The 24,022-nt window shown below is 40.2% G+C and overlaps 1 protein-coding gene across 2 annotated transcripts in view; it reads left to right on the forward strand.

Annotated features, from left to right (window-relative positions):
- LOC102235888 (filaggrin-2-like) overlaps window positions 1–24,022 on the forward strand; it is an 88,072-nt gene that overhangs the window by 10,787 nt on the left and 53,263 nt on the right. For both annotated transcript variants that reach the window (XM_023338206.1, XM_023338207.1), the window contains one exon: window positions 4,184–4,827. In XM_023338206.1, coding sequence (XP_023193974.1) covers window positions 4,184–4,827 — 644 coding nt within the window. The remainder of the gene's footprint in view (window positions 1–4,183; window positions 4,828–24,022) is intronic.

Here is a 24,022-nt window from a genome sequence, read left to right on the forward strand (position 1 = left end):
TCTATTTGTATAGCACATTTCAGCAACAAGGCATTTCAAAGTGCTTTACATCATATCAAACACAGAAACACAAAGCAACATAGAATCAACAATCAAAACATGACATTAAGTCAAGTTCCATCAATAAATTTGTAATTGATTACGTTTCAAATACAATTCTAAACAGGTGGGTTTTTAGTCTAGATTTAAAGGAAGTCAGTGTTTCAACTGTTTTACAGTTTTCTGGAAGTTTGTTCCAAATTTGTGGTGCATAGAAGCTGAAAGCTGCTTCTCCTCGTTTGGTTCTGGTTCTGGGGATGCAGAGCAGAACCAGAACCGGAAGACCTGAGAGGTCTGGAAGGTTGATACAACAACAGCAGATCTTTAATGTATTGTGGTGCTAAGCCGTTCAGTGATTTATAAACTAACAACAGTATTTTAAAGTCTATTCTTTGAGCTACAGGGAGCCAGTGGAGGGACTTTAAAACTGGTGTTATGTTCTCTATCTTCCTGGTTTTAGTGAGAACGCGAGCAGCAGCATTCTGGATCAGCTGCAGCTGTTTGATTGATTTGTAGGACAGACCTGTGAAGACGTTGTTGCAATAATCAATACGACTGAAGATGAATGCATGGATGAGTTTCTCTAGATCTGGCTGAGACATTAGTCCTCTAATCCTGGAAATGTTCTTCGTGGAAATTGTAGTGAAAGGTGGCTGCAAAAGAAAAAAAGAAGAAAGGTGATTCTAGAGAGCACTTATTCAAAAGTCAGTTTAATTACTTTCAAAACTATCTGCGCTTCACTTCACAGCTGTACTGACATTGACATTTTGTGTTTGCAATGTGACAAGAGTGAAAAACGTTGGCGGGGGTTTGAATACTTTTCCTCATTGTCTTGGTTCCCATTGTTGTCCCACAAGTCAAACCACTCGTCACTGGGGCATAATGGCAGCTGTTGTGGTGGAGGCAAGAGCCCAGTGAGGATAATTGCTGGAGGGGCTTAGCGACATGGGCCACCTGCTGCAGCATTAGGCCTGGATCACACAGAGACAGAGCGTGTTTGCGGGAGTTTGTGACTATACTGGCGCAGATATACCAAGGAGCAGGGACAAAGCAGTGGCAGGCAGCAGAGGGGGATAAGGAGGACAAGGTGCACAAAAGGGCTTAGACATAACCTCGCGTAAAGCTCTTGTGGGGGATGAAAATCTTCCCGCCTCTATTATTGTACAGTGCATATCACCTCTACTGTAGCTAATCCCCAAAGGCTCTGTAAGGTCAGAGCAAACTGACGAGTAGCAACATGCAACAGTTTGACACAAGGGCTCCAACAAAGTGTAAGAAAAATTGCATGAACTTTTATTTCCATTGCTGCTCATGCAGCTTCGCTTGCGCACAAAGCCGCCACACAAAGCCCTGTGCGGCGGAATCCTCTGTGAGAGCGAGACCTCTAACCTGGAAGGAGTTCGCTCCATATCTGGGACAGGATGACAGGGCGGTCATCTTCAATAGGATTTGTGGGGTTAAGGGTCATCTCCAGAACAACAGCATTCTAATCTTTGCTTCCAAGTGTGTAAACATTTGTCTGGAGTGGGGTCGAGAGGCGCGCTAACAGGAGCAGCTGGACCTCCAACAGGGCAGCCAGTCGCGCTCCCAACATCTGCAGCAACCCTCCTCACCTGACTCTAATTACCTTGTCTGTTTGCAGTTGTTTGCGTGCGTGGTAGATTATCATCCTAAGTGTGTTTGTGCTGACAGTGATCTCTATCTGAGTCACTGCAATGGGGTTAATTGGGTTATCAGGTAGTAAACAATGCTGCGATGTGGCTTCAGTGTGAAGCAAGATGTATCATCTGCAGTTTGTGGTGTATAGATAGTATCGCTTCACAGCTGTGTCTTCACATGCATTATGAGCCCAGCTTTCCTCAGCACCACCTCAGCGTTTGCTTTTGTTTAGAGTTTTCCCGCTCTGCGCTGTCACCACAAATCAGATGATTTATAACGATAGCCTCACAGGATTCCAACTTTTTCCTTTTCGGTGTTACTCCGCAAGAGTGGCTTTGAGTGACTGCTCACTTTCCCGCCGAGCAGCACCAACAGAAGCTGGGCCCTCACTGGCTCCGGATGTGAAAAAGTGAACGTCTGCAAAGAAGCAGTGACACATGATCTACGCTCGCACGGTACATCAATATAATGCGGTATTGCTTTCACGTTAGAGCTTACATCATAAAGAAGAAACTGCTGTATCATGTGATACTCCACCAAGATCTTTTGAAAATTGACCGCTTAGCTTCCGCGGAACTGAAAGGAGGCAATAAAAAGTTGAAATTCACAATAGTTGCAAAAAAAAAAAAAAAAAAAAAAAAACACCCCAAAGGTTTTCACTTTTCTGGCCACTCCCACAACATTTCTCCATCTGTATGCTGAACATGTAGCAATACTCACATTTCCATGCAAAACCTGCACTGCAAACAGATATCTGGAAGGCTCATTTGCGTGCGCTTTGGTTTGAGCAGGTTAAAGCGCCTTGCTGATATCTGCCGCCATTTACCATCGATGATGTGAAAGGAAACGTTGCATCCACCTTTTAAGGGCTGCAGGAGGTTTGAGGTTGATGGTCAAAAAACAAATTATGGGTGAAAATGTAGGCAAGCAATTGCAGCTTCATCAAACTAAAATTAACTGTGTTTTGACTTTTAGATTAATAGTGCATCAGTTTGTGATCCGATATGTATCCGGTTGTAACTCACATCTGATAAAAATGAAAAATTTAAGCTAATTTAATGACAGCCTGGACAAATGGCTGCCACTGTAGAAATCTGGATCAATGTCAAAGAAAAAAAAATATTCTGGACCCAAGCAAAACATGTAGGTGAAGTAAATACTTGAGAATTTATTTCTGTTTAATTAACTAAATACAAACATAATAACATCTAAACTTATTCATTTAAATTTAGATGTAAGGCATAAATGTGTATAGTTATGTGTAGTTACAAGAAGCTCTAAGTTAAGAGAATTTAAAGTTCAGAAATATTAACATCAATACTTAATCATTTCATACGAATAAGTCATGAAATATATTAACTGACTCATTCGACAGACAGCGCGACTTTAATACATAGGGGAGAAAATAATAACCCTTATCAAAGTAATTAGTGCTTCCTTGGGGCATTAAATGAGTCTTCTGTATGTAAAACAAACCAAACAGAACCCGAGCTGAATTTAGCAAATTAAGCATCAAGAGAGATGAGCGCAGATCTCTGGGAATTCTTTGTGCAAATATTTTGACTCCTGTTTTGAATGGGTTGTCAGAAATCTGGCAGATAACAGTCAGCTATGTGAACGCTGGAGCTTTGTGAGTCTTTCAGTCACAACCCCCTGTTATGAGTGTGCAACGTTTCACACTTCAATCATAAAATAGAGTTGTTTTCGAAAAATAATTCATTCGGTGATATTTGTGACCGCAGTGGTTAGATTACCATTTCGTAATAGCGTTCTAGTATTTCAACAGACTCGATGCATTTTTGGGGTATGCAATTATGAGTGAGTGGGTGACGAAATTGTTTTCCATGTCACACAAGAAGATCTCCAATCAGAGTAAAAGACATTTCTTACAGCGGGTAGAAAGAGGCTTGTGGGGCTCTGTGAATAATCCTGTTGACTTTTGCTTGTGTGGCAGGGCAGCAGTTTCAAAGTCTTGGCATCAGTGGAAGTGGAGGATCAATCCTCTAGAGTTAAAGTGCAGCAGCACTCTGCTGCCCATGCAAAGACGGTGATGATGCACGATCCCCCTGACCTTCACACTTTGTGTTGTGTTGTTTTGCAAGTTTACTTTTCAGACCTCCCAAGTGTCTTGGCAGGGTCTGCCTTCCTAAGATTTTTGTTTTTGTTTTGGTGGAAAAAATAGGTTAGTTTATATTCTATTTTTGGACATTGTTGGAGCAAGTTCACATATCTAGTCACAGGTAACACGGCCTTGGAGGAGAGAGTTATGCCTAAAACATACCAAAGCATTTTGTACTTCAACTGAAACTTATTTTAGGTTTTTTTTCATAGCGTTGTCATATAGGTGACCAGCTGAGTGCATAATGAGTCATTGCTTCCTGAAAACATCCTAAACTGCACTTCTTGTCAATAGCTTTATCAAAGTAGCATCAGAAGGTTTTGGTTATTTACTGACCTTTCTGCTTTGTCTGCATCTCTTTTGCAGGAGAACCCATATTTGTGCAGTGACGAGTGTGATGCCTCCAACCCAGACTTGGCTCACCCTCCTCAGCTGATGCAGGACCGTGAACGCAACGGCCTAATCACCTACTGGCAGACGGTGACCTGGGGTCGACATCCCGAGCCCCTACTCGCCAACATTACTATGTCTTGGAACAAGAGTCTGGAGCTCACAGATGACATCCAGATCACGTTTGAATATGGCCGTCCCACAATCATGGTTCTGGATAAGTCCATGGACCACGGGCGCTCCTGGCAACCCTACCAGTTCTATGCCGACGACTGCCAAGACGCCTTCAACATGCAGCCCAAACGAGTGCGTGACCTCTCACCCACAAACCTGACACGGGTCATTTGCACTGAGCAGTACTCGCGCTGGGTCGGCTCCAAGAACGATAAGAACGTGAAGTTCGAGGTGAGGGAGCGCTTTGCTCTGTTTGCAGGCCCCCGGCTGCAGAACATGGACAATCTGTACACCCGCATGGAAAGTATGAAGGGACTGAGGGACTTCTTTACCTTCACCAACCTGAGGATGAGGCTGCTTAGGCCTGCGCTCGGAGGCACCTATGTCCAGAGAGACAACCTGCTAAAGTACTTCTACGCAATCTCCAACATTGAGGTTCCTGCCAGGTGAGGACTAACTGTTTTCTTGCTTGTTGCACCTTTACCATCACAGGTTTACACATTTCATCAAGCAAAGAGTTATTATGTATCAAAAGCCGGCAAAAATGTCTTAGATATTTTAAAATACATACAATTACACAAGGAAGAAGGTGAGGATGTTGCTGGTCATTTTGCCGTTCTGTACTTTTGCAGTTTGGTCATAATAAGGCATGAAACAAATGACTGTGTAAAAAGATTTCTTTTGTGTAAAAAAGTGTTTCTATTTGCTGCAACTAGATGAACTGATGATCTGTGTGAAGATCAATGACAACAGCCTGGTTGTCAATAAAATGTCCCTAACCCTTCCGTGGTGTTAAGACGGGGCAATTTAGAGCCTACAGGTTTTTTTACTCTGTGTGCGGTCCGGCAGTGTCGCACTGACCCCGTGTGCGCTTTTGCAAGTTCTTTTTTTGAGTGGTTTCAGAAAGTGCTGGTTTGAAAGGACACCCCTCCGTCCCCTCTGTCCCCACTTCCCCGCTGTCTGATCATGACATTGTTACAATCCTCCTGAGCGGCTTGCTAGGACCACAGGAGGGTCAATCTTAAAATTACCTTTGAGATCGACAGCTTGCATGGATGTGTTTTTGGTTTACTCCTAAAACTCTTTAGATATATAACAATTTATCAAAGATATGTGTTTTGTTATTACTTTGTAAGGGTGAATAGGAATTTTTTTGCGACCTGTTTTGCTTTATGCTGTCGGAAATAGCTAAATCTTGTTTAGTTGAGACTTGCTCAGCCCTCTGTCTCTGCTCCTCACACACACCCAAACACACACACCCCATATTAATACTTGATCAAGGGAAGAAAGAAAGCTTGTAAGGTTACAGTGTTGCCGACTTAGCAGTTTCTTGCTGCTAGATTTAGGGTCTTTTCAGACTCTTTTTGCACACTCTTTAAGTAGTTCAATAAGAGATTTGTGGTTAGAGGTACTTGGATGTTTTTGCAGACTAACAACAGCATCTTGTAAAACGCTCAGTTGTAAAAGTATAAAAAGGCTTTGCTTCTTTACCTAAGCTACAACAATAGCACTGTAAAACAAAAAAACATTTGCCCATATAAGAAGAAAGTCTTCAGTGAAAGAGACATTTGATGAAAATCCTAGGGATTTGTTTTGACTCTAAAAAACTGATCAGTGTCATTTAGAAGCAAAAGTTTCTAGTCTGATATTTAATTGCAATCACTGCAGTGCATGTGGGGATTTTTTCCCCGACATTGATGGGTACTTTGTCCCGACCATAGATTCCACAGTACATCCTCAAAATGCTGCAACATTACTTGGTTAAGAAAGCAGGTATCAATGTCGCATAAATTAGCAAAAATTCATTGGTAAAAGCTTTTTCATTCATTTACCTAACATACATAGCTACTGTCTTCAACAAACTGATGTATTTGTACTGTTAAGTTTTAGTTTATTGATTTGCTAGGCTGACATTTTTTGCTTTCTGTTTTTATATGACTTGTTGATCATTCGACCCATAAAGTGCATCAGGAAAAAAGATCTTACATGATGTTTTTCGTCCATCCCATAAACTAATCCTAGGCTTGGATCATTGTGAAATGTATTAATTAAAGTTTCGGCTCTTCAGGATGGCTGGCTTTATCAAGAGACTCCAATAAGAACAATTTAAAAATACTCTGATCACATGAAAATTAGGAAGGATTACATCCTGTTTCTAACATTCAGAAAAATAAATGAAAAACTACCAAAAACAACCCTTTTTTCCTTTACAATTTGGTTTTACTAACTTCTAGACATGTTTAATGGCACTAAAGAGCAACAAACTGCTATTGTCTTGAAGGACGATTACTCTTGGTTTAGTCATTTACATCTGGTCAAATCAGACCAGTTATCACAAAGTATCTGTTTACTGTGTGGTAACCACTGCTTCCTTGTTGTACAGTGGATATGTGATTTGCACTATTTCCTCCCATCTAGACGACTACCAGTTTGAATCTTGATTAAGGTGTTTGTGTGCAAAGTTTGAATGTTCTCCAAGGTTTTTCACACCCTTTCAGCAAACCTTAAGCATGAATGTTCGGTAAGCTGGAGATCCTTTAAATGACTGTTAGGTGTTAGTCTGTGTATGGTTGATAAATTAGTGTCTTTTCCTCCTGCCTGTGACCTTCCGGTGATTCTGAACAGGGTTAACTGGTTACAGAAAATGTATAGATGAATGGATGGTGTCTGAAAAGCTATGCTTTGTCAAACTAACAGAAATAATCTATGCACTGCTAAAATTCCTGAAAAGCAAAGTAGAAGTTAAAACACACAAAAGCAATTACATCTTACATCTCATTGCACTTTAATCTTTTACAGTGTATTACTAACTGTTTAATAAGCTCTTCGTGGAATCAGTATCTAAGGCTCTTGCATGAATTCAGCAGAGTTTGCTGATGTAGTGCATAATAAGATATACAAATGAGAAATACTGAGTCTAGCTTATCAGTTTTGCACTTAAGTGACAAAAAATTCAATAAGAACATGGATAGCATTCAAACTCTGCAAGCTGTACTGCTAGAATGTGTTCATGTATGTCTTTTTGTTGCAATCATACATGACAAGAAGCAAAAATCACTTGGTGGTGAACATACCCTCTGGTTTTGACATGCACACACAGCGACCGTGACCAGAGGGCTCTCAGACTGACCCCGCTCTCAGCATGAATCCGGGTGTGCCTGTCACTGAACAATGATTAATGACAGAAATAAAAGGCCTCGGTGGTTGAACGTAAACCCTGATCCACATTCTGCCAGGGGATCCGAAAACCCTTACATGGCAACTTTGTGACAGTGAATGATGTTACGGCGATCATGCACCTGCTTAGCATCAACAAGCCATCTCTTCTTCCTTTCAGAGTTATTATTCCAATCAATACGGCGGGGCTGACATTTGAATGGTATTTAACATCCTTGTTGGGACGCATGTGCAGTGGGACGAATTTGTGTATGCAAGACGACCGGCGTGTGTGCGCGACTTACGGTTTGCTGAGCAAGAAGGTGGAAAGGGGAAAACGAGCATCTGAGTGGGGCGTTGACCGATGTGGGTGTCTGTGAATGCGTGTCTGCGTGTGAGGAAAAGGTGTGGGGAGTGTTTGATGAAGTCCTGAGTGGATGCTGACACAGCACACATATAGACACACGCGCACACACACACATTCACAGACACACTAGCCTTCTGGCGGCGGGCCTGTAGGTATTGATCACAGACACTTTTCAGGCTCAGCACAGAATCAGAGAGAGAGAGAAAAAGAGAGAGAGTGAGAGAGAGGTTATTAGCCTAATATTCAGGGGGGTAAACCTGAATCAAAACCCAAAACATTTTGTAACCAGCCACTGAAGCAATTTTGTTTTTGATTCTTGGCTATGTCCGCTAACATTACACATTATTCAACCAGATGAAATGACCCAGGGCTGAATTTATTGATTCCACTGTTATTTTTTACTTGGTGATAGCAAAGTTACTCATTTCAGTTTGATCTTCCTGGTTACTAGCCACTCAGAAAATTCAAAATTTGATTTTTCTTTCCAGACCAGTGGCTTTTACTGAAGGAAGAAGACACGTAGTAAACTACTTGCAGTATAAGATCTGTCATAAATTAACACAGAAACCACAAATAATCTTTAAAGTGTATGAAAAAAGATGACCTGTCCAGACATTGCTCCAGTTCATTCTGAATGCAAGTGAGAGATTATCATTAAATACAAAGAAGGCTGAATGCTGCACATAATACAGAAAAGTTGCATAGTTGGTCTCTATCCTTTATAGATTAGAACCTTTTCTGTGCGCCATTTTGAATTTGTGAAAAGTCCAACCTTAAGATAATCATTTTGTCATTGCTTAAAAATAAGACACCACATCTACTTCTAACATAAATTATTAAAAGATGACAGGAAGGCCAGAAAAGATGTGATGAATGAATGCCCTTCTCATGTGTTCTTATATTACAGGTCTAAAATGAGAATCTCTATTAACTCAGCAGCTTAAAAACTTTACAAAACTGGAGATTGTTGCATCTCCACTGAGCTTTTATTAACTTTTTTTTTTTCCAAGAAAATTCTTCAAATTTTTCTTCAAAACCAGAAATTTGGTGACAGCTGGTGATAGTGTCAGCATGCGCTAGATCTGATGACAAAGGACCCAAATTTAGCCCTGCAGAGAATGACTGAGGCCAGTCCATCTTCCGCCCTGGCCACCCGCACCTCCCGTAACATTATCGCCAATCAATAAGTTATTCTGGGCAGCCGGGAGGGGTATTAGGTGATAGCAGTGGAGGGGGTCCTCAACAGTACAGTACAATCAGGAGTGTCTGATGCTTACGGCTGGGAAATTGATTCTGGGGAGCGAGACGATTAGTCAACGCTCTCTGGACAAAAGGCTAAGCTATTTCATCTCGTCTCATCTGGCCTCAGTAACATATTGGGATTTCCAATGCTTAAAATTTGAATAATGAATATTCCACTACGCCGCCGCTCCATCGGGGACAGCACACTGAAATGGGTTTTATATGATCAGGACCGAGTGGCAGTGTACCTCAGGTCGCCACGGTAATGAGATATGCCGGCGTTATCGATGGTTAGAGGGTTGTAGTCACTTCCTGGCCGTATTGTCTGTCCTCGGGCTTCTTGCTGAGGCTCTTGGACTCAACCCGGTTAAAAGTAATTATTATTAGTTGACTGTTCTTAATGGTCTGAATTGAGGCTGCACAGAGACAGCAAAACAAGCTTTCTTCCAATCAATCAGTACAAATGTTCCCTCTACAGGATGAGTCCCTTGTATGCGTGCTATCAGAGTGCCCAGCCAATTCCTAGCAATACAGCAGGGATAAATACTGCTGTATTATCAATATCTATAGAACCCGATAAACCAGTAGGTGCAAACGCAGGCAAGATTAGGTTGATGAGTGGGAGATTTGTTGACAAGATGAGAACGTCGAGCCGGCTGACTCTGAGAGGGCAGCCAAAGGTGGAGCAAGTGTTTGGAAGTGGATAAAGACAGAAGAAAGGTCAAACTCAGACCAGTTCAGATCGGACCGAGTCAACAGAAAATGACTCAGCATCGCTCAGTTCTCTCAAGGTTAAACAGGATGTGCTGAAGCACCGGCTCCAGAATGAGCTCCAAGCAAAGGTGTTTCAGTTTTTAAAAGCCCAGGGATTTATGTTCATTTCGCAGGCTGGATTCAAACTGCAGATGAGGGTATTTCCATATCACCGCTGGACCATATGAAAGCTATCTCCGACCATCAAAAGATAGAGTAGCAAAGTCTCAGTTCTATCATCATTTACATCAGTGAAATGATATTCGCTGGGAAAGGCTCACTCATAAGTACGGCTCTCAAATTCTCCCTTATCCATTTGACCTCCATCTCTCCATGCCTGCACCCTTCAGTCCCATCTGTCCGGACTGCGGTGCAGACTGTAGCAGCTCACTAGTCTGCATTATGGATTAGACAAAGGGTCATGGATTGGGCCATTTTTAATGAAATAAACAGCAAATCATATGGTGGGTCTTTATAATGGAATAAAGCAAAGGCTCCAAGCTCAGGAAGAGCCAACTAAGTGGATTAAGGCCAAGAGAGAGGAAAGGAGATGGAGCAGGATGAGGAGCTAGACAAAGTCTGCAATGGGTTTTTTTTCTGTTTTTTTTTTACCCCCACCTTTCCAGGCTTGTAATCGCTGCAGCATCAAGTTCTCTTCTCCTCGACTTCTAAATTTGATTTGATTGGAGAAGATGGCATTTAAGAGAAGCCAAGTAGTCTGAGTGTCTCTTACTGTGTTATGGCAGTTAGCTGAATCAGGTGTAAAGAGCAACAGTCAGCAAATGTGCCACATTACATCACTGATCATTCTTCCATTACGGCAGACGATGCCAGTCTGGTGCAAGCCAGGCAACGTTCATGAAAAAATATTTATAGAATGTGAAATATATTTAATTTTTTTTTTATTACTATGAGCAATATAGATTGTGCATTAAGGTAATATGTTTTTCATATGTTGACATCTGCTGAGTGCAGGAGAAAAGAAATATCCAAACAAGGTACTTTGTGAGTGTCTCTGGACAGAGATTTGTGCTCTGTGTAATCTCAGAATTAGACAGCAGTCTCGGGTCAACCTGAAGTGGCACACTCATTGATGAATGCTCATTGATAAACTCATACAAGACAACTTGCTGCCTATTTTAGAGAGTATGACGTTGAATTTGTTTGTGTCAATTCAACTCTAATAAAACGTTGATATTTACTCAGTGGGCAAATTTCACAACTTTTATTTGAGAAATAATTTTCACTTGAAAAAGGTGACTGGATTATTTAAAAATAGGCTGAATACCATAATTTGTACCATAGTAGCGAAGGTCACAAAGCAGCGCAGTGACTGGGCTCTGTAGGCCTAATCCCTAATTACACTCAGTAGGCTCAGTCTTGCCTGAAAGCAACAACTAATTATTTTCCAGTGGTGTGAATTAGTTAAGAGCTGACCAGGCAGGGAGCGAGGTATCCAAATATTATACCTTTTCCAAGTTTCTCTTTTGCTTTACAGGCATGTTGTGTCATGCCTGCTTGACTCGCTTATCCTCTGTGTGTCTGTGTTTCTCTCTGTGCTATTCTGGCCCCCCTGCTGATCGAGCTAATGTGCTGAGAGGTTTAAGCTCTCCATCTCCTCACAAACTGGCACAGGAAACTTTCCATCGCTGCTCAGTGTTCATCTTTGTTTGGGGCTTACAGTCCAGACGGAAGCAGAGCCACTTTGTAATACTTTATCCAGTGGCAATATTTTTTTGCTTCCTTAAAGGTACTTAACTTAGATATGAGATTTTGAAATATTCTAAAGCATTACTAGTACCATTTATAATTCTATATAATGATAACTGCTGGCCAGTGGGATGTTAGTGCCTATATTCAGTAAATAGTAGACAAGCAACCCTACATGGCACAGATAGCCCTACTTGAATGGAGATGAAAACTCCACACAGAAAGGTGCTGGCCCGGATTCAAACCCAAGACTTTCTTTTTGCAAGGCAACAGTGCAATGTGACATATGCCAATGGAGACATTTGTCTTTAGCACTGGTCCAGTGAGTTCTTGCTGAACCTTGAGAAGGTGTAAATCTTGCACCAGACTGTAACCATTTCCACAGCAGGTCTCCAAGGTCCAGCATCTGGGGTGTTGGATCAAGAAGATCCATGAAAGTCAGATCTGTAACTTCGGCTCTGAACTACAACAGTAACTGTTCATCTTCAAACTTCATTGTTGATTAATGAAAACATTCTTGGCAAATCTTCCCACTTTTGTTCATTTTGCACCAGTCCAAGAATTTCGCCTAGCAGTCCATCTTAATTATGGCTTCATGTTCTATTACTCGAACATTTTTATTGGAAACAAATATTCGCACATAAAGCGCAGATGTAATTCAACGCATCCAACAATGGTTAGATTATACTTTTCGAGTGACGTGTCACTTTAAGGTGGACTTGTACTTCATACTTGTTCTAGCTGCCTCAACCACTTTAACCTTAACATTTGCCCTCTTAAGACATCAGCAAATTAGTGTGAGATTCTCATGGTATGGAGTCCTTATGGAGAAAACTAGGTACTGAATTATTACATCCCTTAATATCAATTAATTAGTGACAGAAAAAGTGTTGACACCATTAATCGCAACTTCTTCAGTTTTCTGTAATTTCTGGCACAACACTGATGCACACAATCCAGTCCTAGAGGTGGTGGTAACACATGAAGTTTGCTGGATGCCGAGAGGATGTACTGGATGTATTGAGCCCCTCAAAACTAATCTTAAAGTATTGACACAATGCGAAACACTGAGGTGATATTTTATGAATACTAGATGTTAGAGATAACAGCCAATCAGAGACTAGATGGTGGGTTTCAGAGCCAGATAAAGTCAGCATTTCACATCACTGTTCACATGATTTGTTAAGTCATCAACTAAAGTTTGCTCAAATTAAAAGAACTTCTCCTACTGTGTCAAACATTGCTACTCGTTAAAACTGTCATCACTCACATTAAATATGAATTAATAATAGTATTGAAGCCACCACTTCTTAAAATATGAAATTTTTATATTAAATATCCTTCATTTTTCCCAAAAAACACACAAGCTTTAACTGCCTTGGAAAACTTTACCTCTATCAGTTTCAGCTGTTTGTGGTTTGCTGGACTTGCATGTCTCTGAGCGCCAACAGGAAGGCTGTCTTCAGTGACCAACTGCTGCAAAGTGTCTGTAACAAACTCTAGATCCCACAGTGGAACTAAAACAATAAAACCAGCTTAAAAAAAAAAAAGATGTAGTCTCAAAAAGTCCACTACAGAGGCTGCTTTCATGCCAGCCCACAAAAATGAATGAAGCCTCTGTTCTGTTCAAAGGGATCCTGTAGAAACGGAAGCTTCTCTGGAGACCCATGCATGAGTGGATCTGCCAGGTTCACCTTCTGCTTATCACAACTCAGATGTTCACATGCTGCTCACTGTAAAAATGAAAAGAAAGCCAAACTGATTATGCACTTCTGAGCGTTCCTGAACAAGTGGTTGTTATTAAAAAATAATTTGCATCCAGAGTGAGAGGTTGTGACGCTTCCAGGAATATGGAACAACTTTAAGAAATATTGTTTCTACAATATGGTGCAATCTTTTATTGACCTTTGAAATAACTAGTGTTAAATGTTCCTAATTTTGTTTTATAGGCTTTACTAAAGCAGCAAATTGTGTTGTCTAAGTGCAGTGTAATTATTACATGCAAATCTACGTTAGTTTTGAATTGTGGTTGAGGTTTAAATAATCTCAGGTAATAAATTTAAATGTTCCAGGTAGCATAGGTGTGTATAAAATCATCTTTTTAATTCCTCTTGGTATAATTTCACACTTAGACTCCAATCTTTATTTTGACCAAGTTTCAAGGTAGAAAATGCACAGATTTGTTGTTTTTTTACAAACTTACTGCTGCCAGTAAGTGCTCATGTTAAGACTTTGTACAATCCCCCTTTGACAATAATGCAGCATTTAGTTTTCTGCTATAAACTCTGACAAGGTTCAAGTGCACAGTAATAGCGATTTTGAATATGCCTCTTTGCAAAATCTATTTATATTTATAACTTCAGGCTCCTCTCTTATGTGCTTCTCTTCAGCTCACCTGACCTAACCATTTCTCTGTTGCCTTAACACAGAGGATGAGGTGTTCTCAGCATTCATTATTCTTTGATTTCCACCTGAATCATCTAAAATCGCTTGTTGTCGAAAAGTCCAAGCTGTTGGTTAAAGTTAGAGTTACATTTGGCTGTCTTCACTTATTCACGTGTGATGGTAGGACAGAAATAGCTTCTTCTTTTTGCAAGATCCAAAGTGAGTTTAATTGTTGTTTCTAAGATTTTGGTAACTCAAAAATACTTTGGAGACTTATTTCCCTGCTTTAATGTCCTATTTGAGAACATGGCAACAGAAACATTGGTGTAATTCTTTTTCTTTTTTTTTGTTACAGTGTTGTCTCTATTACACTTTAATACTGATTACCAAGATGGCAGATATTGGCAAGTTTGGGCAAGTAGCTTTTTTTTGTTGTAGCCCTTCCTGATTCATAAAGATGAACATGCTCCTGTTTTATTTAAATGACATGTTCTCCTGTCATTTCCATTTTGAAGAGTGTCTGAGCCACATTACATTCTTATCCCATGGAAACAAGAAGTCGGGCTGCACACAGCTGGTAGCACTGTTGCTTTGCATCGAGAACATCTTGGGCTCAGATCCCATGGATGTCTTGTTGCAGGGAGTTTGCATGTACTCCCTGTACATGTGTGGGTTCTCTCCAGGTACTCCAGCTTCCTCTCACGGCCCAAACACATAACTGGCTATAGTCTTTCTAAATCAACCAACTGGAAATAGGCAACAGAAGCTCCAACCACACCTAATTTCCCCTAAAAGGGCAATGTATTGACAATGACTGGATGTCCAAATAATTAATCACATACTATATTTTTTGCCCATGAAAAATTAGGAAATAAATGTTTTCTTTTGTTTAGTATTTTTATTTTAGAAATGTTCAGACTGCAAGAAAAAAAATTATCTTTAGGGATTTAACCCATCTTCACCATATGGAAGATGGGTTAAATCCCCAAAGATCCAACCCCTCAGTAATCAGTACAGTAATTCTTCTACTGTATCTTCATCAGTAGAAGAATTACTCAGATCACACATACAAACAAAGTAAAAGCTTAACATTTATGGCCATTTATTAATAATAAAGATAAACTGTTGCGGAAACATGCTCATTTAAACTAGCAAATCACCATTATATAACCCTTGTGCAGCAACGCTGTAGCCTAAGGGAAGGACTAATTAGACCCTTAATGGCTTTCTGCTGCTAATCCTACTTGTACAAAGGTTTATCGTTTCAGTGGAAGCATGAATGAGGATGACAGGGCAGATAGTGGAGAGTCTCTGTGACTTCTGGGCTTGCTCCACCACTGCACAAGAGAACAAGGAACAGATGCTTGCCCTCTGCCCCCCACACTCACACCCCAGCTTTTTGGGGCCTTCAGGTTGTGTGCGCGCGTGTGTGTCTCAATGAGCTTGTTAGAGCGACTTTGACTTTGGAGACTGTCCCTCTATTTTTGAATTACCCCAAAGTTTTCTTTTTCCGTCCTTTGCAGACGGAAGGTGAACGGATGGGAGGTGTAAGCCTGGATAAAGGAGAGAAAAGAGATGCAGGCAGATGATGGATTAATGCCTAGTTCCTGGGGACTAGCCGGGCTGTGTGATTTTGTGATGAATGATGTGCAGTGTGAGTCTCTGTAAATATTATTCACCAGTTTACATGGCCACCATTTGTCCATCCACACAGCTGAAATCTTGTATCGCGTTGAAGGAAAACACCACTTTCTGCTCCATTATTGATGGATTTGCTCCCTGCATGATTGGATACGGAACCTTGTGAAAGTATTCACACCTGTGGAGCCTTTTCACAGCTTGTCACATTACATTTAGTAATTTTTTATTATTTCTTTTGCGTATGTGTGTGTGTGTGATTGACCAGCAAGAGGAAGCACATTGTTGTGAAGTGGTATGAAAAGGAAAACATCTATAATAAGCATTTTGTTTTACTCTAATTAAGCAACATTTTCTTTCAGTATGTGTTTAAGTGGCTTTTAGAGTACACCTATGTTTAATTTAATCTCAGTATAAAGCTGTGAATGCAGCTAATAAAGTCTGCGAGATGCAACACATGGGAGACAGCAAACATGTGGAAGAATGTGCTTTGGTCATGTATTTCAGACTTAAATGCATCACAACTCAATGTGTGGTGGAAATCTAACACTGCGTCACCCTCAGGAATTTGCTCCTATGATGAAACATGGTGGTTGGCAGCATTATGCTGGTTAGAGTTGATAAAAAGATGGACGGAGATAAATACAGGGCACTTAAATTACTCACTTAAATTTTGCTACCAAATAGACAATCTGTCACAAAATCTGAAAATTCCTCTGCACAGAACTCTCTTCATTTAACTGACTCAGAGTTATTCTACAAACAAACCTCACAAATATTGGTCTCTAAAAGGGCAACAGCATTGGAAGAATAAAACCCTGAAACTGCAACGAAAGACAGTTCTAGAAAGTATTGACTCAGGTGAGTAGAATAGAAAATGCACATCAATACTTTTAGATTTTTATTCTTAAAACAATGTACAATTTAACTAGGTTCCCTTCTATTTCACACTGCTTTATGATAATCCGTCTCATAAAACTGCAAAATACACTGAAGCTTGTGATGGTAAAAAAAAAAAAGTTCAAGGTTCATAAATATTTTTGCAAGCTCCAGTGTAAATAAATACTTCATATGCTGGCTTCTGCACAGAACATCTTTACTTTTGGCTCCTCCCATCTTGCTCAGGCTCCTCCCTCTTGAGCTATCTCCCTTTGAGGCAGCCGAAGCCTTGGAAACAGATCACTTTTTAAATCATTCATGAGCAGTCCACGGAAAAGAAAGGCACGCAGAAAGCTGTGGAAACGCAATGAGGGATGTGTCATTGTTTCTTTCATATGCAATGATTTATGACACGACGGTTGTTACTGATTTGATAATCACAGTTTATTTCCTCTCAGAAAGGAAGAAAGTTATAGTCAGCAATTTTTGCCTGTTTTTCTTTCATTGCTTTTGTCTCATAGATATTTTTTTTTTGCTTCCCCACTCCCTTTCAAGAGTTTTCTCTTCTCCTCTTCCACCTTCCCTCCTGCGTCATACCCATAAACATCCTTTTAAAAACACAAACACAGAAAAGAAATAAAAGCACTTGCACTGTGTCTTACCTTACATCTGGTGAGTGGGGGGGGAATCTCTTGATACCATAAGCGTGCTCTAAAGCTGAAAAGCGCGCTGGGAATTGTAAGTGGGAGAACATGAGGTTCAGGGAGTGTGTCCTTGAAGAGATAGCTTGTTCTCAGTCAGCCACATTAATTAGCATAGCATTATTACAGGCATGGTGTGATCAAAAACACACTGTCATCTTTACTGCTGAACCGTCTCTGTCATTGCAGCCATGTTGATGGGTATGGATAAACAACTCTTTAGCCGGGGCCTGAATGTGCCACAGTGAGAAAAGGCTCGTGTGTTTTAATGAGATGTGTCCTGTCTCATACTGTCAGCGCTCTGTGGTTGTTGTCTGAGACTTTCTCTTTTCACCAAAATCTGGTCCCATCATGGACCTTGGGGAGATGACAGACAGCAGCCTCCTAAGTCAGCCAAACAAATCTTCAGGGAATGTCGTTTACACATCGCCTCTACACTAATAGCTTATTTGTGAATAGTTAAGAACCGTGGCTCTCGTTGAGTTTCAGCGCTTCCGGCTGTCAGTGAAGGTTGCCTAAAAAGTTGAGCTTCATGTGACATTTCATCCTTATGTTTTCAGTTTTTGGAGCTACACTCATGTATGCCACATCAGCAGATTTAGTTGGCGTTTTTTTTCCACTGTTGCTTAATCAGATGTAAAATTAACTGCAAGCAGAGACGGAATATAAACACTACAGGTGAGAGGTGAATTTCTTGATACCGTAAGCGTAAGTAGGTACAGATCGGTGTAAGTCATTTAAGTAAAAATACTAGACATGATTTTACTTGAGCAAAATTCTTATATTCATAGACTAACACAAGTTAAAGAAAAATATATAATGAAAAACCAATTCCTGCACACCAATTGCTTTGCCATGAGTGAAATATGTCTCTAAATAAATATCCTCCCTCCAAAGGGAGGCGCTATTCCAACAACTGAACTTTTAAGGTGAATTCAGTGACAGATAATGCAGTAGATTGCCTATCTAAACATCTTCAAAATGATGTTAATTTTCTTTTATTCACAAATACTACCATAGTCTGACTCAAAAAGTCCTAAATAGAAGCCTTGATCATTTTAAGGTGGTCTTATTGTTGGAGAATGTATCCAGGGATTTGCTGTAAATGATCAAACTAAAGCTCCAGACAGTTTTTTCCCCATCGCCACTATAAAATATAATAAAATCCAAATATTTTCACAAATTTGAAAAATTTCTTTGTTTATTGCTGAATGAAGTAAAAGCAAATGATTTTCTTCTCTTGATCAAAGCATGTACAGAAAGTAAAATGTACAGAACTGTGACTTTTAAACCTTCAGAATAGATATTTCTGTGTATACTTACACCTCAACTCAACATTGATTAGTTAAAATATTTATAAACCTTGCTTCTGTTTGTAAAAAAAAAAAATGGCATTCTCAATTCTTTTTGGCATTAGGAGTGAGGCGTGATACTTATGCTCTACAGTGATAATAGTTGCTTCAAAAGACAAGTGTGAAATCAATATGTGAAATATCAGTGTAAAAAAGAGCAGTCTTTATCCCAGTTAGTATCATATCAGTATTTTTTAGATGTCGTTTTGGCTGATTTTTGGTGGGACCACTGCTTTTTGCAGAAACAACTTTTTTTATGAATATGCATGCCTTTTTTTTTAAATTTGCCATTAAGTTGTTACAGCTGTCTAGGATGCCAATGTGGAGGGAGTACAACAAAAACAGTAAAGCGTTGTCATCTTTTGTATTTATCCACAGTTTCAAATAATTTACAAGTTGTAATTCTCATAACATCGACTTTATTTAAGGAGTAGAAATAATAAGAGGAAATATTTTTTCTGTAACGTTCTAATAAAAAAAACCCAGAGGTGATTTCATTAACTGTAAAATTACATAGCACACTGGCCTCTGAAGACAACAAAAAAACTTTTGCAACACAAACAAAACAAGTGTAGATGTTCCAGGTAAATATCACAATTACTAAATAGGGTGCATGTTCCTGTTACCCTTCATAGTGAAGCTAAACACAGTCCTTGCTTCTTTTTTTCCCCATTCCTCAGCTAAGACCCTCAAGTTTTAGTCCTTGTGCTAATTGTCTTGCTAAGTGCTCAAGTGGGTTTTGATGCTCTCCTTTTTGCCTTCCCCTCCTCCGTTCTTCCCTCCTCCTTTCTTCGCCTCTCCCCTGGCCCTGCAGCTCATGTAGCTTTTCACCCGCTATGACTAATGATGTTCTCTCAGTCTCAAGGTTTTGGTAGGATAATTATATTAACCCTTGTCCTCTGAATGATCCCAAGTCGGTTCCTCCACCCCAGGCATCCTCCCCCCCTCGCGGTTTCTCGGGAATTAAACTGTAATTTCAACAATGGGCGTAAAAGAGCCATGAACACTATTATATGTGTGCGTGTGCGTGTGTGTGTGTGTGTGTGTGTGTGTGTGTGGGTGTGTGTGTGTGTGTGTTTTGTCAGCATGCATTTTGCTGTACATTTTAGGACCTTCCAGAAGATTTCACACAAAAATGGTTTAGTCATTCAAATGAGGTAGACTGCAAAGATGGCACTCACTGAAAGTATTGCACAGTCAAGGCCAACAGGTCCAGGTGTGCTTGTGTCTTTAAATATTAATAATCTATAAAAAATACTCCATGACACATTAGAGGTTCAAAAGTGCATTGGTTAATTTTTTATGATGGGGAAACAGACATCAGAGAAAAAGACAAAGAGATCCTGCATGGACTTTGATTCTCATCTAAAATGGTTGCTTATCTTTTCTTTTCATTTCATTCTAATACATAAACAAGAAGTTGATATAGATAGCCAACAAACAGTTATATCACCCTTCAGGGGTTTAGATGCTCTGCGGGGGAACAGAGAACAGGAAGGATCTCCTAACAAACCCCATCCCGTCCCAAAGTTCCTGCCTTTTCATCACTTTTTTTATTCCTCCCTTTGCCTCCCGTCTCCCATTACTACTTTCTCCGTGTTCATATCTTAAATAAGAAAACATATAGCAACCCCCCCTCGGCCTCCCTCGTTCTCCATCTCACACCCAATTTCCTCTCACCCCAGGTGTTACTCTTTGTGAGAGTATTCATTAAAACAAATTCAGCAGCAGTAAGGAGTCTGCAGGGAGGTAACATTCTAATATCAAGCACAGTTTTTATGGTGATTTCAGGACTTTTAGGGGAGGACGGACCGAGGCTGGGATCCTCCTCAGTGGAAGCGGCGCTAAAATGCATTGACGTGTCTGCCTCGGTGAGACGGTGTCTGTAGTCTGTATCATTATTCCCCTTGCAACGCTATTACAATTCATGCCGGGTCTATAATTATCACCCCACCGCCCCCCAGCAGGGTGAGCCTTCACAGTGGTCATTTACTTCTGGAGGTGCCTCCATTAATGGGTGATACATTTCAGCAAAAAAATATATTTTAAGTACAACTTTTCATTAGCATCATGGGGTGGAATTGCTGACATGGTGCTTTCACGCAGCGTCCCACAACCCCTGTAGCCTAAACGTGAACAAAAGCGGCCAGAAGAGAGAGTCAGATCCTTTCATTGGACGGGTTCAACCTTAAAATGTCCTTATTGTGTATTTTATATGTAAAAGGAGATGAATCTGGCAGTCAGTAAAATGAAGTTACACTTATGTAATCCTTTATCTGTTTGGCACTGTTGTTACAACTTAGTGCCTATTGAAAAAACAAACGAAACAATCTAAAGCTCTGGAAAAAGTTAAGAGATCACTTAAAATAATCAGTTTCTCTGATTTTGCTTTTTATAGCTATATGTTTGAGTAAAATGAACATTGTCCTTTCATTCTATGGACCACTGACAACATGTCTGAAATTCCAAGTCAAAATTTTATTATTTAGTTGCAGAAAATGAGAAATGGTCAAAATAGCAAAAACGATGCTTTCAGATCTCAAATAATGCAAAGAAAACAAGTTCATGTTTATTTAGAAACAACAATGCTAATGTTTTAACTCAGGAAGAGTTCAGAAATCAATATTTGGTGGAATAACCAAACATTGATTAGGTTTTTCCTCTCCACTGTCCCAACATGCGTGATTAATATGAGTGGTTGCTTTAAAATCAACAACACAATGCCATCAAGTCTTTACTGTCGCTATATTCTTCTCCAGGGGGAGTTGATGCCTCGAGTTATGGACTTGACATAGTCAGCTAGATTTCCTTGAATAGAAAATGTTTTAACCAATTGGAATAATAAAACTGAATTTGATGTGCTGTTTGATAACTAGGATCAATTAGAATGTATGTATGACTGAATTGAAGGGACTTTTTGGTAAAGTGCCTTGAGATAATGTATTGTGCATTAGCGTTATCTAAATAAACTGAATTAAAATGAATTGAACTTGCTCCAGCTGAATGTTTTCATCCAAAGCGCTTTTCTGAAACCGCAGACTAAGACTAGTGTGTTTACTCTTTGTTTTAATATGACTCCTTGATAGTTTGACTGATAACATATATCAATGTGGTTCCAGCTCTGCAGAGACAAAACAGAAGTTCTCTCGCGTCCTAAACTTTATGTTTAAGATTGAAATCGAATCTAAACTGACGATACGGCTGCTTAGCTCTCTTTCGAAAATATCAAAACAACCCACAAAATATGCCACATGACATGGACATGGAGAACAATAGCAGACAATGCAACCTCTCTTTCACTATGACTAAAAAACATTAAAACCTTTAAGGCTAGAGTGTCTAATGTCAATCCTCAAGGGCCGGCATCCTGCATGTTTTCGTTCTCTCCCTGGTTTAACAGCCTTGGATCAAATGGTGGCTTGTTAGCGGGCCTCTGCAGAACATTGACATGCTGAGGAGGTAGTAACTACCATCAGGGACAGAACGAAAACATGAAGGATATCGGCCCTTGAGGACTGACTTTTAAACCACTGCTGTAGAAAAACACAGATTTGTTAGATCAGGGAAAAAAATTGTGTCTACAGTATAGAGTCTATGATACAGTTTAACCAAATGTGCTCATGAAAATAGACTAATTGTTGCAAACGGCTGAGTAAAATGCAGCTGCACTGCTCACTAAGGGTTTAGCTGACTAAATCACACATACTACAGCAACAACAACAGGTTTCATGGGTTGATTTTTTTTCAGAAATGACAATTTGGAATCTGATTAGAACATCCCCAGTATTATTTACCTGTTTGGTCTTGTGCATACACTGCATACTTCAAAGCAAGGCCCAGTTTGAGAGCATCTAGTTTTAGGTGACAGTGAAAAGGACCAAAAGTATCTACTAATTCCTCAGTTCTAAAGTAAGATAAATAAGTGTAAAGGATTGATTTTATGTACACATTGCATTATTATGGGCAGAGTGTTATGCAAGATTCCTAATTAATTCAAATGCATGCCTGGGTGGCTTGGTATCACTAGTGCATCTTATAGAAGAATGCTTATATTGCATGTTTAAGTAACAGTCCTACACTCATATACATGAGGTGTGATCAAAACCACAAAATCCTACTCCCTGAGAGCAACATATTACTTCCCACTGTAGTTTGAAAGGCCAGCAAAAACAGCACACAGCTGGCATGTAACCCACACCTGAACTGCTTCAATATATAGCTCTCCCACTCTCAGCAGGCTCTGCTGCAATCATGAGAGTAGTCCTCTGAGGTCCGGATGGGGGAACAGGACGTGCCCCGGCTCCATTATTTACCTGTTTGGTCTTGTGCATACACTGCATACTTCAGAGAGCCGGGTACCTCAAAGCGAGGCCCAGTTTGCCTGCTGCTCTTTACGTGACCCAACACAGCCAATCACAGAGCCGCTCTCCGGTCGGAGCACCGGCTCGACACGCAATAGCCATTTATTTTATGCTGTGTAAATAATTTACTTGTGAGCTTAGTCCCACAAAAGTCTCTCTCCGTCCCTCCGTCTATCCCACATTAAAGTGCACGGTCACAGACTGAGGCACTTTCTTACTGAGAGCATGCTGTGCTAAAATAACGAATTATCCCAAAAACACACCAGGGAGTTCACACATCCACCGTCCAGCATCAGCACTGCACACACTGACTACAAAGCCACGCAAGGTGTGGATAGCAAAGACAGTCAAGGTCATCGCTCCTCTCTGAATAATTTAGGATGTCTTTTTGCTTGACGCACCTCTCAATGTTTTATCCAGGGCCAAAAACATCCAGTAACCTCTTGACATTAAATATATTTAACAAGTAGAAGCACTGAGTTTTTGTGTGTCTGTTGTATTCAAAGGAATAGGAGACACATAGTTCTTTGGGGCCTGTTTTTATTTTTATGTTTGTAGACAGTCCTACATAAAGTCAGAGGAAGAGAGGTTCAGCGGTTGCAGGGCCCCCTACTGCTAGAGAGTTGTAATGCAATGCAATAACTAAAAATAATCATTAAGAGGAGACTGTAAAGGATAATCAAATCATATTTTGCCTGCAAGAGTCGCAACGACATAAGTGTGACTGTTTCTAAGAAAACAAAAAAGTAGAAGAAAACAGCAATTTTTTTGAATGCCGACAATAAGCTCTGACCAGATTCAGAGTTATTTAGGAGTGTCCTGGAGCAGCTTGATGCTCCAATCGCTATGCATTCTGGGTTTGGGTCCCAGTGCAGTCTTAATAACGAGGCGGTTAACCCTGCGTCGCGGCTTTCAGGCCAAAATGGAACAGACAGCATCTCGCTTTGAAATCTATTGCTCCACAGCAAAATACAGAGCAAAAGAGGGTGTGTTTTTTTTTAACTAGTAGATAATGGGTATTTTTACTGTGCAAAGCCACAGTACTATCAGCTGTAGTAATGCATTTCTCTCTTGGTGAAACCAACAACAGAACTAAA

Source organism: Xiphophorus maculatus, chromosome 8 (genome assembly GCF_002775205.1).
Source record: "Xiphophorus maculatus strain JP 163 A chromosome 8, X_maculatus-5.0-male, whole genome shotgun sequence".
Lineage (NCBI taxonomy): Eukaryota > Metazoa > Chordata > Actinopteri > Cyprinodontiformes > Poeciliidae > Xiphophorus > Xiphophorus maculatus.